Genomic DNA, 16489 nt, shown 5'->3' on the forward strand with positions numbered 1-16489 from the left:
TTAGTACAGGTACTAATTCAAATTTGATAAGCAATTCAGGGGTCCGTGTGATTTAGAAAAAATAAATGCCAGTATGTTCCATCTCAAATTCTCAATAAGTCGGGCTTATCGTGTTGTTTTACGAATAAAAACACCGACTGAAACCCGCATCTCAACATTCCTGTCCCAACTAAGCACTTTTTGCTTGTGATAATAACAATAATAAATAAAAATATTTCATGACTATTAGAAAAGAAAGAATCTATAATGATTTGTGGACTTTTTTAAAGTGAGCTCTGTTTGGCATTTTAGCTTCGTTCCTCTTGCCTCTTGGAAGCATAGGTGCATGGTAATTTGAAGGGGCGAACAAGACAAGATGTTTATTTAAAATGAAAAATTCAAAGATTTATTATAAAAAATAAATGCTAAAAAAATATTTTTGTCAGATATATTTACCTTAAATCAAAATAATTAGGATTATGTTTTGAAAGTTAAAAGGGTTGGTTTTTACTTTAATAAAATTTGAACTTTCTTTTATTTTTATCTTATATTTTTTAAGAGTGAATGATTAGGGGGTGATGATTACCTCAAATTAATTTTTAATTATCCATAATAAATTATTACTAACTATTAAATTAATCTATCTCTCTTATCTAACATTTAACTCAAGCTAAGCATTCTTAAAAATCAAACACTTTAAAAAATTATTATTATGATAATTACTCTATAATAATTCTTTCATATTTTTAACCTCGTACTAAATACCATTTGAATATATATTTATTTAAAGAAATAGGGGAAAAAAACAGCCTCACAATTTCTTTTGAAGAAAAAGAAAGCAGGAGTCAACCAGTAATTTCAACTGCTATCATCACCTCCAGAAAAAAAGGGAAGAGGCAAAATGGCAACAGGCCTGTTTCCCCCCGTCGCGTCTGCCTTTAATAGAATCCCACTCTTCATTTCATCTCCCGTGACAGTACAACAACAACCACCTGTCTCCTCTTTACCCCCTTCTCCTTCCTCCCTATACAATCTCGATTCGTTCTCTCTCCTCTCCTTCAATCTAGCTTTTTTGCTCTCACGAATGCCTGCTCTTCCAAAACCCTAAAAAGTTCCGATCAATAAACATTTCCTTTATTATTCGCTACTCTGATGGATGGAACAATCAACTCTGCAAGCGGTGGCCACTCCTCGATCAGCGGCGGCGGGGCACAAGCGGCGTCGGTGCCGATGGCGTCACAGTCGAATGCGCCGCCGCCATTTCTAAGTAAGACTTACGACATGGTAGACGATCCGGCGACAGACGCGGTGGTGTCTTGGAGTTCGACGAATAACAGTTTTGTGGTTTGGAATCCGCCGGAGTTCGCTCGCGATCTTTTGCCGAAGTATTTCAAGCATAATAATTTCTCCAGCTTTGTTAGGCAACTGAACACTTACGTATGGATTTCACTTTTCTTATTTCTTTAATTTCTTTTCTTTTTGGATTTTTCTGCATTTCTGTTGTAGTTTTCTTGCTTTAATTCTAGCTTTATGTGGAAGGAACTCGACAAGAGCTTATCCTTTCACCTTCAATACTGCCTCAAGGAAATTATGTGCTTCTTTTAAATCAAACGGAAATGCAGTTGGCTTTCTCAGAAAGCAAGGGGTCATCGAACTCCCAATCATAGCTGAAAGTTCTTTACCACGAGCTAGTGTTTGTGAAATGGCATGATGCCTGTTTGCTATTGAGTGACAATCTATTGAGTTAAGTGTGGATTTCATTGTATAATTGTAATGGCTAGTATCGTTTGCTATTGTCACGGTTTGCTATGGCGCTATAGGTATCGACTTCCCAGTTATTGTTTGAACATTTGTGCTCATGTGCAAGATCATTTCCCAGTTATTGTCTACCAAGTCATGGATGGGGAAGGCAAATCAAAATAAAAGAAATATAACCGAATTCTCTCTCAATAAATAAAGATCTGATGCTACTAACGGTTTGTATTTGTAACTGTGTTCTTAGGTAGAGCGCCCATCCAATAACCATTTTTTAATAATTAGAGAAATGTTTTTCGGTTGATATGATGTTTGACTAGGATATGAATTATTTATGATGAAGTATCAAGTATCATTTTGACTTCACAAAAAAACCTGGTATTGCAAGCTTACTGTCTACATTATGCTATCCTTGACAAACTCCAAGAAACATTTCAAGGAGATTTTGCTTATGATCTATCGGAAGCAACCTTCCTTTCTAAATATGTTCATCTTGCCTCTTGTGGCCACTTCATCTCCCTCAAACCTTTGGCACTAACAATAACTGCATCCCTACCCTTGGTAAGCCATGAAGCGATCAACACTTCTAGGCAGCCATGGAAAACTTCTATGCTCATTTACCTTAGTAATCTGCCATGTGTAATATAAAATCGCTTTCCTTGAAGTTAAATGTTTTGTATTATTTGTGAAAAGCTAAGAGGAGTGCTCCCCTTCTGTGACAATACCAAAACTACCCATTGATTTTACCTGAAGGAGAACTAATCACTGCTTGTTATCCTCCAGTAATGTTTACTGTTTGGAAAACCAAGCCTAAGCTCTTAATCTTTCTGTATATTGTTCTCTATTCTCAAACAGGGTTTTCGAAAGGTGGATCCAGACCGTTGGGAATTTGCCAATGAAGGATTTTTGAGGGGTCAGAAGCACCTACTTAGGATTATCAGTCGGCGAAAATCTGCCCACGGGCATGCTAATCAGCAGCCACAACAACCACCTGGGCAGAACTCATCGGTAGCCGCCTGCGTTGAGGTTGGGAAATTTGGGCTCGAGGAAGAGGTGGAGAGGCTTAAGAGGGACAAGAATGTCCTTATGCAAGAACTTGTTAGGTTGAGGCAGCAGCAACAGTCCACGGATAGCCAGTTGCAAACCATGGTACAGCGACTTCAAGGAATGGAGCAGCGTCAGCAACAGATGATGTCATTCCTGGCCAAGGCGATGAACAGCCCAGGCTTCTTGGCTCAGTTTGTACAGCAGCAAAATGACAACAATAGGCGCATAACGGAAGCCAATAAAAAACGCAGGCTCAAGCAGGAGGATGTTCCTGAGAATGAGGGTTCTGGTTCTCATGATGGGCAGATTGTGAAGTATCAGCCTCTGATGAACGAGGCAGCCCGAGCAATGCTTAGGCAGATTATGAAAATGGATGCTTCTAAGTTGGAATCTTATGACAATAATCTTGGTGCAAAAGACAGTGGAAGCCCTTCGAGCCACACATCAGGAGTGACTCTCCAAGAGGTTCTGCCAACTTCAGGGCAATCCACTCATATACCAGCAGCTTTTGGGATTTCCAGGCAGGGCCCATCAGCCCCAATATCTGAAATACAATCTTCCCTGCAAATTGCTAGTTCTGAAAAGGTCACAGCTTCTCATTTTCCGGATATGAGTATGCTGGATGGAGCACAGGGGGCAACCTCCATACCTATTCCCCAGGCAGACGTGATCATGCCCCATGTTTCTCAAATGCCTGAAATGGTACCAGAAAATGTTGCTGATATCCCTTGTGAAGATTATATGGAACCAGAGACATGCAATGATGGATTCATAGATCCAGCTTCATTAGGAATTAATGGAACAATACCCATAGATATTGACAACATGTCCCCTGATCCTGATATTGATGCTTTGCTTGATAATTCTAGCTTCTGGGATGACCTTCTTGTGCAGAGTCCAGAGCCTGAGGATATTGAATCAAGTTCTGTAGAGGGTAAAACCAATGGAAATGATGTGCAGCCAAATGCAAACGGGTGGGACAAAGCTCAGCATGTGGATCAGCTGACAGAACAAATGGAGCTTCTGACATCAGACAAGAAGCTTTAATCACACGAAATGTACCTTTGTCCCACCCTGTATGAGGTAAACACCTACTAAACTTTTAACTCAGCGGGTCCTCCTCCTTTGGGCATTGGAACAAGCAATGCCTTTGGTATCTGTTCAGCTTAGCTTTCTTTTTGCACATATGGAGACAAAATTTAGTTTTCTTTTTTCAAATTTTTATTTTGAACTTTTCTCTTTATCATCTTATGAGAGGTTCAAGATCTCAAGAAACATTATGCTGTCCTTATGTCCATAGATCCGATTGTCCATCTTTTGTACATGTCAAATCCTATTCCTGAATTCTGCCTTTGTTTCAAAGTAATTCACTTTCGTGGTTCCTTTTTTTATTTTCCTATTTTTTGCCCATGGAGACTATTCATTGGCTACTTTACCTTTGATGGAAAAACTTGTACATTAGTTTACCTTTGATGGAAAAACTTGTACATTAGTTCGCACAATAGCTTAGAAAAATATTAAAATAATTTTTTTTATTTTTTAAAATTTATTTTTGATATTAGCATATAAAAAAGATTCTAAAACACTAAAAAAATAATTTAAAGAAGAAAAATATGAATTTTGATGAAAAATAGGTTGCAGTGGAACCCCAAACAAATCAGGATTTAGTTAGAGGTAGCACTCTTGAGCGGTTAGAGAAATTCGATGGAGGGTGGGATGGTTGGAAATTGATTTGCTTGAGCTTTTGCGATATCTAAAAGTAGTAGGGAAGTGTGACTGGTATCAGAACGCAGAAGCAAGCACACTCGTTGACTTCGAGTGCCGAACTGCTGATCTTGGAACAGAGAATTGATTATAGAGAAATGATTGCGGAGTGGTTGACTCACTGGAAGTTAGGAAGCTAATTATTGGAGGGAGTTCCATAAACCTATGCAAGTGAGATTTGATAAGGTTGACAGCTGCTTGTTTCGAACTGATGTTAAATCTGTGATAAGCAACAGGGAGAATGAGATAACTGCCTGATGTAACAAGGTCAAACTATACAGTGTAGGCTGCTCTTGGTTTAAGGATGAAAGGTTAATTGTTGAGCAAATGGCCAATTTATCCTTGTATTACTGAACTGAATGCTTGTAACTTGCTCGCCTATCACATAAATAACAACGTTTCCAGAGGCTTTGTGGCCTATTTAGGGAGATGGAAAGCTTCATGAGGATATATAAACCATATTGATGCCAATCTGGATAATTTTCATGTACTGGAGGCGTGAATTGTCGTGGAAAGAGTAACGTGTCACCTTCTGTTCCTGTGGTAATATTGCTGAGGGGTGCTCCTCTATTCCCAAGCTTGGTAAAAGTGGGATGTGGCCTTAATGGCACGTTGCATGATAAAGTCGAGGGAAAATTACTCTGATACTCGGATTTTTTTTTTTTTTAAAAAAGGTGACTTTCATAAAAATTTCAGGAGAATAACATAAAAATATTTACATCACGACCATGTTTTTAAATGTTGGATTTGTACCCAGATTGTTTAGTCAAAATTCAAAAGTCAATATATATTTTATGTAAATTAATTAATATGTATAAAAGCTGGCCAAATTTTTTTAAAATCCAAGGACCAGAAAAAAAAAAAAGAAGTTGATCTGGTAGGGAAAAAAATGAGTCATTTTGGATATATTGATGTTTTATTTTTTATATACTCAATATTGTTAAAAAAATATCAGAAAGATTTCAATGATATGATTCTAACAACACCTGCAAAGTCATCAAACAAGAATGTAATTAAGAATGTAATTAATTAGGGATTAATTTAGGGTTAAAGTGGTTTAAGGATTAATTTGATTGTCTTCTAAGATGTTAGAATCGTCTTCAATGATAGGGGAGAAAAACAAGGAAAGAAAAAATGGTTTACTAGATACATATTAAGTTTTGTTTATTATATACTCAGTGCTATTAAATTTTTTTTGATGACACAGTTTTAACTATATCTTGAAATAACATCAAACGAGGATATAATTGATTAAGGGTTAATTTGAAGTCAATGTGGTTTAGGAGTTAATTTAGTGAGTTTTTAAAATATGATTAGAGTTCTCTAGTAAAAATCTTTCTAACAATACTATATATATATATATATATAAAAAAAAAAAAACAAACCGGATTAGAGTTCTCTAGTAAAAATCTTTCTAACAATACTATATATATATATATATATATAAAACCGCCGGTGCTCCTATAATTTAAACAGAAAAGCTCTTATCTTCGTTTTTTCAAATTTATTCATTTTTTCATGAAAGGACCTAAATATGCCTTGATTTTTTCAACTTTTTCTTTTTCCCCCCTCTCCTCCTGCTTCTTTCTCCTCTCCCTTTCCTTTCTCTCTTTATCTCTCTCCCTGACATCCCCTCTCCTCTATTCTCTCCACAACAATCACCCTCTATCTCAATTCATCTCTTCTATCTTCCTGGACATCTCCTTTCCTTGCTACTCTCTCTTCATAACAAGCATCCCTTAATTAGCTCTCATTTTAAAAATCAGATTTGTTGATTTTATATGTATTTTTTTCTCATAGTTGGGACATTGATGGGACGAGTGACTAGAATATGGACCTGTTAGGTTGAGATCATAGTTGAAGAGTTCCCTTAGGCAAATGTAGAATGATTGCTTTACGGACTATGGTCATCAGCTTGTTTAATATCTCGTTCAATTTCTGATCAATTCTTGTTCTTTACAGATATTTGAGGGGTAGTTTATTGGAAAATGGCCAAAGTAGTGGTGAAGCAATAGATTATGAAAGACAAAAACAAGTACATCGAGCACCTCGTGGTGGTGCTCTATACGTCGTTGCTCCTAACTAAAATACATATAATCATGGGATAAAGTACAGGTGGTGTAAAATGAAGACAAGCAGGTACTGATGGCAATTGGGTTGCATATAAATGAACTGGTGCTAATGGCAATTTAGGTGGCCTGGTCTCGCTGCTCTGTAGGCTATTTTAAACTTTTTATGTGGTCATCTTTACTGCTTCCATCGTAATTTGTGAAGTTTGGGGGAAGTCTAGTGTTTGAACATCAAATTTTAACTTACATTAATACTTTGACTATGAGAAGTTGTAAATATGTAATATTTAATTTATAAGGGTGTTTTATATATTAAATCAATTTTAATAGTATTTGTGTAATATTTTTTAGTTTTTTCGTTGACTCGTATGTGTCTGTTGATTTTTAATATTATTTTTAAATGGTGACAAGGTGTTACCATCTTAAAATATTAGGAGATTTATCCTAATGTTTATTGCATGGTTTCTGGCTGGTCTCATTAGGGTAGCCCTTGGTATCTGATACCTATGTCTATGTGAGTAGACAAACCTGTTAAAAACAATTGACTGAAACTGCTGATTTATAGTGCATGGAATCCTGATGGCCCAAGTTGTGTGGCTCGAAGTATAACCTAAGCCTAAGGTGCTGACCACGAAGTTGATGGTTAGGTGTAGAAAAGACCTCCCCGAACCTGAAAGCGATTTCACCCCTTTTTTGACCCTGGACGCGCCAATAACAAATTATTTAGAATTGTGATAAATGTTATTTAAAAAAAATTATTTAAAAATATATTAAAATAATATTTTTTATTTTTTAAATTTATTTTTGATATTAATATATTAAAAATATTAATCCAAAAAATAAAAAATCTTTAAAAATATATGATGAAACTGCAATAGCAAGGATTAAATAACTTCACACAACATTAAATTGAGGCGAGTTGACATAATTTCTTAGAAGCCCAACTAGGATGATGTGACTTCTAAAAGATCAACTGGCCCAACTGATCCATAAACCATACGGGAGTTCATTTGTTTTGGATCCCTTCAAAGTCAACGAGGCTATGCATGTAGGCACATTTACTTTGAGAAGCCCCGTGTCTGGATATAACATATCCGCCCTCAACTATATCCACCACTCTCCGTATAGTTGACACTATTTTATTAACTCTCGCGCTTCATATAGTATTATTAGATTAATTTTTTTTAAAAAAATTATAAAAAAATTAACATATTAATTTTAAAATTTCTTAACTCAACTTTTTACTTAGCTTAACTTTTCAATTAAATCATGGAGGAAGTAACTTAACTTAAATCCATTGATTTCATGGTTCAAATGTAACCATGATAAATAGTAAGAATATAGTTTATCTTAAAAAAAAACTTTAAAATAATAACTTGAAAAAACATATTAAGATAATGATGAATTAAATCGATCCTAACCCCCTCACGACTCAAGTTATTGATTTTATTGAATTTAATAAAAAAAATTATAAATTATTTTTATTTAATTATATAATAAAAATATATATTTATAAAATTGCTACCAACCTAAAAATAGATATTTATTTGAGAAAATAATAACCATATAAAAAACAAATAAAAATAATTTATACATTTTATTTCTCAACCTATCCAATATCGAAAGACAACAAAAATTAAAAACAATTAAAGGATCAAATACAAAAAAAAAAAACATGCCTGGTCAGTAGATAAACTCATCAAACCTGTGAACCGAGTTATGAACTCTAATGTAATTATAATTTTTTTAAAAAATAATTTTTCAATTTAACTATATAATAATATAAATAAACAATCGCAAAATAGAACACCAGCCCAAAATCCATATGTTATTTTAAGACCATGATAATCTCATGAAAAATATAGTAAAATAATCTAAAAGACTAGATTTTCAATTAACCTAATGTCTAATGATGAAATAAAAAAATAAAAAAACTCGCTAGATTCGCAAATCAGGTCAACCAACTAAACTTACGAATATATTCATGAACTTTATAAAATTTAATAACATGAATTTTCTCAAAAACTATTTTTTAACTAGAGAAAAAAAATATGATAAAAAATTAAGTTCAATTAAAAAAACACTCCATCGAATCTATAAACTTAGGCAATCTAAATTACTCTATCAAACCTACAAATCACTCTAACCTTGTAGAAAGGAAAAAAAAAAATTTACAAAGTCAAATTCTTAATGATCTCATTATTAAAAAATAAAATCAATAAAAAAATATAAAAAAATAAAACAAAACACTATAAATTACCAAGTCTCAAGGTTTTTGATTTTGTGTGTGTTCAAAATAGTCATATGAAATACTTTTGAAAATAATTTTTTCCTTGAAAACATACCAAAATAAAATAAAAATCAGATTTTTTTTCATTTGTAATATCATTACATCAAAACCATTGAAAACTAGTAAAAAAAACATTAATTTTAACATTTTTTTCATATTAAACGCATTTTTAAAAATCATTCAAAAACAATTTGAAATATGCTATCAAACAGCCTCTTTTAATGATTGTTTGATATTGTGTTGTTTGGTATTGTGACCGTAAGTAAAGTTTATTATTTAGCATTATAAAAAATATATAATTTTTTACTGGTAATATCCATCAGCTCTGCCGTAGGTTTATCAAAATCACAAAAAGTAACTTGTCGCTTTCTGTGTAAAGAAATTTTATAAACAGTGTAATCATATTCTATTATTCACGTGAATAATGTGAATAATAAAGCGTGGCTCCATTCACGTGAACAGTAAGGAAGCAAGCGGGTAAGCCAATACTACCTGCGGAAATCTCACATCCCAGAAAGACCTTCATTTTCACCTGCGCAACCGATTTCATCCTCTTCAAATTAAGGCAAGCAAGGCCTATCATCCAAAACCCTTTTCCACCTCAAGTCCAAGGTTTGTGTTTTAGAAGCCGCATCGAGTTTGGTTGCTGCATTGATTCAACCAAGTTTAGTTTTGTACATAGAACGAAAAACCACTTCAGCGCGATAGACCTAAAATTTTCAATCAAAAGGAACGAAACTGTTGGTGCGGTCTGAGCTTCATCCCGTGCATGGCCTCGTCTCTGTGGACAAAGGAAAAAAATTCACTGGCAGGCCAGCAAGACCGTCGTGGCGTTGGTTCTTTTAGTCATGGAATTAATCATCTTATAATTAGTTCTATTCCCTCGAGTCCTGTGCAATTTTGGTTGGATATATACTCAACCATGAGCATACATTTTGGACTTCAATGTAAAATAAAGAAATGCAAGTTGCCTTCCATTTATTTGTAGTATGGACAACAGAGTTACTTGGAAGCATTTCAGAACACGGGGCAAACAACACATAAAATCGCCAGCTCCAGAATAAAACAAGAAATATTTATCATCGAAGTAAAAGATATGTACCAAAAGTCAATCAATGCAAGATGCAGCCTGCCCACGGAATCACATGTCATTTCGGCAAGGCCAGGTTTTTATGCGTTGCTATTTCCAGCTTCTTGCTTAGTTTTTCACCTGCATTGGGATCCATAAAAGAAGACAAATAACAAATCCGTAAGTAACAATGAACAAACTAAAACAAGGTATCACGGTAGAAATCACAAGGAAATGGACCCGCAGTTCACAAAGAAAGCAGGATTCAAAGCCCTCTAACAGACCGAGAGTCATAGTTTACATTCATCTACATGATTCAAAAAGATCTCACAAAAACATTTGGGTAAAAAAAACGCATAGAAAGGATAGTTATACGAGGGAGATACTGATTTGGATCAGATACTCCTCGGTATCTGTTCCATAATTTTGTAACATGTTTAAAGACGAATTGCAGCTTCAAAAATGGTTCCAATATTTCTTGTCAGCTCCTGGGAAAATGTCAAAGCACAGGGATATTATGGACAGGCAGGAGAATATAAGAGGAAGCAATAATAGGGGTTGGCTTTTGATCCAGCATCCATCATGTATAAGTGATCCCTGTTCTGATTATTAAATTAGGGAAGCTGGCTGGTGTGATTTAATTATTTAATCTACAGAAAGTTTACAGACCCGCCCACAAACACTTCATCTGGGCACTGTTCTCCAGAAGCAAGAAGATGCCTAATTCAATTGCAGCAACCAGTCACGGAGACATAAGTATGATACTTGGTGTATGTGTCTACAAATCAGAGGATCCATGCGTGGAGTTTTTTGACAAACTCCTACTCCCTCCGGTCCATTTTTCCTTTTCTGTCTTTAACTGGGAGCTACAGGGATAAAATCTATTATATGCAACATGAAATTTTATGATCATGGGACATGAAAATCCAACACAGAACACCAGTGTCCCACCCAATAACCTATCTGCTAATCTTTCAAGCATGTTTTAGATGACCCCTAAACTGATGGCGGTGGCATGTGACGAGATCCACCACAATGAATCAGCTGATACCAGTGACACGTGAAGTGATGCTGCAGTTCTAAAATAAAAAACACAGCAGTCACATAAATCACTAAATGCCAGTATTTTGCATGACTCGTATTTATCCTACACAAGTTGGAGGAGTGGGATGTGAAAGGAAAGGTAATTGGTGGATTGAAGACTAACCTGGCCTTGACATGAGGTTGATATGAGAACGAGGTACTTCAAACTTCCAGTTATCGTCATCCAATGATTTAACCTCCTTGTTGAGTGCAGCCATCAGATCAGTTTTTAACGCTGCAATAGAAGAATAAGAAGACTTCTATGAACAGCAATAACTCCAATGTGTTGCTATTAACTCAGATAATAGATATAGTAGTTAAAACTATGGGTGTTTCGCTAATTGGATGCGGGGCCTCCCTTTTTTCTTTCCAAGGTCAGTTTTAGAGAGAGAACAGAAGGCACTCCCCCCTCTTCGCCCCTAGCCCTATGCCCCTGCCAACCTTCCACTACATAATTCATTGAATGCTTGAAGCTTAGAGAGAAAGAAAGCCATATGTTTAGCAGGATGAACTCGTCAGACAAGAGCTAACAGAGAAGAATAAACAATAAAGTTCCAAAATATATTTCTCTATTGTTTTATTTTGTAACCAAAATGGGTGAAGAACAAATGCAAAAAAGTAAGTCCTTGAATTTTCATATATCCAAGTTAGGTTAGAGGGCCGCTAAAAACAGAGGTATACCAAGAAACAAAGAAAATTAACAGACATGCTAATTAAAATGGATAAATCAGCTGGATGAAGGAAATCGATTTAGAGATGTAAGCTTTATGTCTTTTGAAGTCGAGAAATTAAATCTCAATCCTCCACAAGACCAAAACTAATGGAATCAATTGGCTTAGTCCTATATTTAAATAATCAAAGTGTGAAACATAAACTAATTCTGTCGATGAGTTCGATTTGTTTCTTAAAAAAGTAAATAAATATAAGGGGCAATATTTCGTAACAAGCAACATAAACTTCAGAATTTTATGTCCAACATGAATTTCATGCATTGTACCTTATTTTCTTAGCAGCAGGACAATGAATTTATGAATAAGACCAACATCTCAGTAACATGTATGCTTTAGCATGCCGAAGAGAATCCTAGAGTAATGGGGCCTTTATAAATATGATATATAACGATAATAGTAGCAATCTAAACACGAGAAAACAAATAATGTGAAGTATCAAACAATCACAAAAATAGCCACCAAGTCCACAGGCCAACGCAGAAAACGCAGAAATATAAATACCCCAGGTAACGAATTTCCATAAGAACAAGCCAAATCCCACAAAAAATATTCAATTTTTTAATGGCCAAAAAAAATAAAATCTTTCCTACACAAATGCCCAAACCTGCTACCAAAAAATCCGAAATTCATATAGACTATGCAATATTATAACAACCCAGATGGCTAAACCTCACAAAAGAAGAGATTCTCAAATGGAACAAAAAAAGGAGAAAAAAGCAAACCAAGCATGGCCTCATCTTTGCGGTCTTGAATGGAGATTAAATCAGAAGGGAAATGAAAATCATCCAAAACAACATTGTTAACACTTCCTCCTCCACCTCCAATAATTGCTGCTGTTGATACTGATGAATTTGCTGATGATGTACTGTTCATTCTGTATCTCTTCTTTGGTAGAAAATTATTACTTCCCTAAGCGGGAAAAATATTTGAAGCCGAGAGGGAGGGAGGGGGTTCAACAAAGAAGAAGAAGAAGCTAGAAAAGCAGTTGACTGTTTTTTTCCCTTCCCCGAAACAAAAAAAAGTAATAAACTTAACTTGTTTATGGGCTTCATCGTAGCTTAAAAAGAGGGCTGTCAAGCCCACTACTTTGTCATCATAAATAATCTACTTGATTTTCTTCATCTTGAAACAGAAAAACAAAGCAGTGGATCCCATCTCAAAATATTTCGTTGAGAGAAAAACTGATTGATATTTCAGATTCTACTTCTTACTCTCTCTCTTCTCTCAATTGCCTTAATCCTCTTTTTCCAAGAGGATTTTCCATCTCAGTAGATTGATTCTGGTGAGTTCTATTTCTCTTTACTGTGTCTTCAAATGGAGCACATACAAGCTTTAGATAGGCAATTTGCTTAATCTCTTCATGATTCGGTCATTGACTTACATTCTCTTTCTGTGAATCATTTTTTATCTCTTTTGATGTAGGGTTATTACAGAAATGCTGTGTGTGTGTTTTTTAGCTAGATTTGGCTTAAGTGCTTTTTTTCCTTTATTGAATCGGATTCTGTTTTTTTCCTCTCTTTTTTCATCTGTTAAGTTATATTCACTTTGTTTATTTATCTTTATTATGTGATAATAAAATTCAATGAAATTGGTGCATGATTTTTGCACAAGTCAAAACCATCTCAATGCAAACGGTGCAAGAATCATTGACTGAAGAATGGAGGTGCTCTCTTCGTTTTTTCTGTACTAGTAATTTTAATTTCTGGCTGTGGATAAGTCTAGTTTGATTTCTATTGGAAAAAATGATATTTAAAAAAAAAAAACCCTGTTCGTTCTAAATGCTACATTTCCTGTACTGAACCTTTGAAAGACTCAGTTTGGCTCTAATATGGTGTGTAATTGAGCTAATCTTTGAAATCCCTGTTTGACTCGTTCATGTTTCTTATATTTTTGGTGAGGACATGCATGTATTTACATGTGTACATTTGTATGTCTGTGTTTGTGTGTGGGTGACTTGCATACAGGGCCGATGCATAGAGAATGTGCTTGTTACTATGTATGCGACAATTTGTTTAAAATAGTTTTGATTTGATGAATCATCAAGATCATTCTAGAGTGGATCATCTGAAGGTGTGACGGCAATTGGGATTATACTTTTTACTATGTATGCCTTTCATTTGTTATGTCGTGAGTTTTTGGTAACATTATGCTAAGGGGCATTGGTCTGTAAATGCCCTAAATTTACTGAATATGTATGTGTGTTTAAAGGAGTAGAAAGTCTGCTTTTAACTTTGGAAAAAATATCGGAATCTTATGTATCCTGCAACTGAATGCTTAATATTTACGACTTCTATTGTGCTTTTTACTATGTTTCAGGTAGTCTATGGCAACTCCTAAGCATGTTAAGTTTTGCACTCACCAGAAGGTGGGGATCCTGTTGATATTCTCTGTTGGCTTTGGCTTTTTCTTGCAGAGTTCTTCATCTTCAAGTGAGGTGGGTACACCATAGCCCTTTTGCCTTGGATTTTCTTCTTCATATCTGTTACTGTGTGTATTTCTTGTCCATGATTTGATAGCTCTTGTAAGCGTCGTGCTGTACTTTGAGTTTCACATAGATGTCCTGCTGCGGTATAATCTTTTGTGTAGCATTTTGTAAGTATTAACTTTCTACAATGAAAGATGCATACTAGATGGCTGTGAGCATTTCAAGAAGCAACAATATGGCATGCCCTAATGACCATACAGCATTTATTTTGAGTTTGGCTACCTGCCTACTATAATTGCTACTTGTAACAATATCCAAACGTTTGCCATTTTGATAGTACATGTTTCTGAGAATTAAAATGCAATTGCAGGGAACCAACTCAGAATGCCTTTCAATTTGACTATGCATCCAATTAAGTTTCAACATTTTATTGTCGTACTTGTATCCTTAATTGCCAGAGGAGGCAAGGTGTGAATGTAACAGTTTCAACATTTTATTGTCTAACTTGTTTCCTTGCTTGTCAGGAGACAAGGTGTGAGTCAAGTTCCAATTCCAACAACTCATATTGTGGTTTCAGGAAGTATATTATGGAATCCTATTTTGAAAAACATGATAGCTTGCTTGAACCAAATTTCCAAAACTTCATAGTAGATGGACTTCTTTTTAATACCTGCAAGCTGCTGCCAGATAATCTGAATCATCTTTTAAGAGTATCAGTTCCATGGCGTCATTTGATTGGTGAAGGTTCTCATCGCCATATATCATCAACTATCAGATTCCACATGCAGCCAGATTCCATGTCTCAGCTACGTGCTCACTTTTGTAAAGTTATCATTATTGAGAGACTGCCAACAGGAGTCTTTGCTGACCCATTTGAGCTCCAACACATGCTCAAGCGTGGTGGTAGTGCATTTAATTGTTCCTACATTGAATGATATATGTGCACCTCATTTTGAAATTTGGGCTATAGTGGCATTTTTCTCTAGCCTGATGTACATTTACTCCACTTCTGCAGTATTTACTGATGTGGCTGTTTTTGGAGATACTAATTTGGAATTGCCCTCTGTTCTATCGAATCAGTCAGCTGTTGAGATTCATATGAATGTTGCTCCCACTTCCTTGTTGGGACATATAAGTGAACTGGAAATCAGCGTAGACCTTCCATTGCATGCGCGATATCCTGTAAGTGAATTGTTGAAGAGAACAGGACGTTGCTGTGTTATCACAACAACAATAATAAAATGAGCGATCACAAAGCTGTAGGAAAACTGTCTGAATTATGTCCATCTCTTGCAGCCCCTTGATGACAGTGGCTATTCAGAAGTGGAATTTGGTGAACCTGAAATGTTCCTGCGCTGCAGCATGGAAGAAATTGGGGACCATGAGAGCTGCCTACTTATGCCAACCAATGACAGGACAGGATCTAGAACTGACAATGTCGTGTGGAGAATACCGTCAGGAATAAGGGCACATGCTGGCATTGTATCTGCTGTAACTTTTCTTGCAGCCTCTATATCTACTCTTTTAATCATCCTAACATCCATCTTTTATTCTGATAGTAACTTGTGCAACAATCTGAAAGAATCGTAGTTTTGTTATATACTCTTGCCGTGAACAAAATTTTGTATAAAGCTTTGTGGAGCAAGAACTATCTGCTTGGAATATCCTGTAAAGGAATGCCTGGAATGACGTCCTTGCTGTGTTGCTTGCCCGAATAGGCGCATGCCCATTGCCAAAAACTCTTACTGTACTGACCAATTCATTTTAGAGTGTCTGTAGAAAAACAGGTAAAAAAGCAATGGTCCGTTCACGTGTTTTTATAAATTATAACATCCGCTAGCGACTCTTTAACACCGCATTGTCATCCATTTATATTTCTGGGAAAAAAGTTTGTGCTTTTTCATAATTTACTTAATAATCCCATGACGAAGTAATTGTGTTTATTTTTCACTTCGAATAAGTACAGAGAAGAGTATCTTATTTTTCATACATTGATTGTTGGTTGATAAGACCACCTGCCAAGAGATAACCAGGTTTTATTCAACTCGACTTCAACGCCGGTTGAGCAGCTAATGCGGAGGCAATTCAGATAAAGGACACCAAGGTTTCTGCCTTTTCCCATCGTTTTCCCGGGGACCGGCCTTCACCCTGAGAGGTCAGGGAAGACCCCGAGAACCAACAAGCAACCTGGGCCTCATCTTCCTCCCTAAGACAGGTTTTTCCCACGATGCGAAGTCTCCCTCACATCAAAAGCTGTATCATTAACACTATCTACCT

At 35.6% G+C, this 16489-nt stretch overlaps 3 protein-coding genes across 7 annotated transcripts; 2 read left to right on the forward strand and 1 right to left on the reverse strand.

Annotated features, from left to right (window-relative positions):
• The first annotated feature begins 802 nt into the window (after positions 1-802).
• Positions 803-6909, forward strand: LOC105117817 (heat shock factor protein HSF8-like). Of its 2 annotated transcripts, XM_011015583.1 has the most exons (3): positions 803-1416; positions 2590-3864; positions 6508-6909. In XM_011015583.1, the coding sequence occupies exons 1-2, from the start codon at positions 1132-1134 to the stop codon at positions 3826-3828; spliced, it is 1524 nt and encodes a 507-aa protein (XP_011013885.1). In that variant the 5' UTR covers positions 803-1131; the 3' UTR covers positions 3829-3864; positions 6508-6909. The 2 variants fall into 2 exon arrangements, with proteins under 2 accessions (XP_011013885.1, XP_011013884.1); XM_011015582.1 differs by lacking the exon at positions 6508-6909 and having other exon boundaries at positions 2590-4178.
• Positions 6910-9219: 2310 nt separating this feature from the next.
• On the reverse strand, positions 9220-12788 carry LOC105117819 (uncharacterized). Of its 4 annotated transcripts, none has more exons than XM_011015586.1 (4): positions 12510-12788; positions 11181-11291; positions 10007-10114; positions 9220-9550 (listed from the first exon to the last, which is right to left on the reverse strand). In XM_011015586.1, the coding sequence occupies exons 1-3, from the start codon at positions 12658-12660 to the stop codon at positions 10053-10055; spliced, it is 324 nt and encodes a 107-aa protein (XP_011013888.1). In that variant the 5' UTR covers positions 12661-12788; the 3' UTR covers positions 9220-9550; positions 10007-10052. The 4 variants fall into 4 exon arrangements, with proteins under 4 accessions (XP_011013888.1, XP_011013889.1, XP_011013887.1 ...); XM_011015587.1 differs by lacking the exon at positions 9220-9550 and adding an exon at positions 9666-9794; XM_011015585.1 differs by lacking the exon at positions 9220-9550 and having other exon boundaries at positions 9846-10114.
• Positions 12789-12912: 124 nt separating this feature from the next.
• Positions 12913-16036, forward strand: LOC105117818 (phosphatidylinositol-glycan biosynthesis class X protein-like). Its single transcript, XM_011015584.1, has 5 exons — positions 12913-13069; positions 14104-14221; positions 14737-15115; positions 15228-15394; positions 15509-16036. Exons 2-5 carry the CDS (start codon positions 14111-14113, stop codon positions 15800-15802), a joined length of 951 nt encoding a protein of 316 aa, XP_011013886.1. The 5' UTR covers positions 12913-13069; positions 14104-14110; the 3' UTR covers positions 15803-16036.
• Positions 16037-16489: the final 453 nt, after the last annotated feature.

The sequence above is a fragment of the Populus euphratica genome, unplaced genomic scaffold (genome assembly GCF_000495115.2).
Source record: "Populus euphratica unplaced genomic scaffold, PopEup_1.0 scaffold1541.1, whole genome shotgun sequence".
In the NCBI taxonomy this organism is placed as follows: domain Eukaryota; kingdom Viridiplantae; phylum Streptophyta; class Magnoliopsida; order Malpighiales; family Salicaceae; genus Populus; species Populus euphratica.

Excerpts from the sequence above, each read along its gene's own strand:
- LOC105117817 (XM_011015583.1), top strand. The coding sequence starts at position 1,132 with ATGGATGGAACAATCAACTCTGCAAGCGGTGGCCACTCCTCGATCAGC. Across the intron at positions 1,417-2,589 it reads TTAGGCAACTGAACACTTAC|GGTTTTCGAAAGGTGGATCC; the intron begins GTATGGATTTCA and ends ATTCTCAAACAG.
- LOC105117819 (XM_011015586.1), bottom strand. The coding sequence starts at position 12,660 with ATGAACAGTACATCATCAGCAAATTCATCAGTATCAACAGCAGCAATT. Across the intron at positions 11,292-12,509 it reads CAAAGATGAGGCCATGCTTG|CGTTAAAAACTGATCTGATG; the intron begins GTTTGCTTTTTT and ends CTTCTATTGCAG. Across the intron at positions 10,115-11,180 it reads CAACCTCATGTCAAGGCCAG|GTGAAAAACTAAGCAAGAAG; the intron begins GTTAGTCTTCAA and ends ATCCCAATGCAG.
- LOC105117818 (XM_011015584.1), top strand. The coding sequence starts at position 14,111 with ATGGCAACTCCTAAGCATGTTAAGTTTTGCACTCACCAGAAGGTGGGG. Across the intron at positions 14,222-14,736 it reads GTTCTTCATCTTCAAGTGAG|GAGACAAGGTGTGAGTCAAG; the intron begins GTGGGTACACCA and ends CTTGCTTGTCAG. Across the intron at positions 15,116-15,227 it reads ACACATGCTCAAGCGTGGTG|TATTTACTGATGTGGCTGTT; the intron begins GTAGTGCATTTA and ends CCACTTCTGCAG.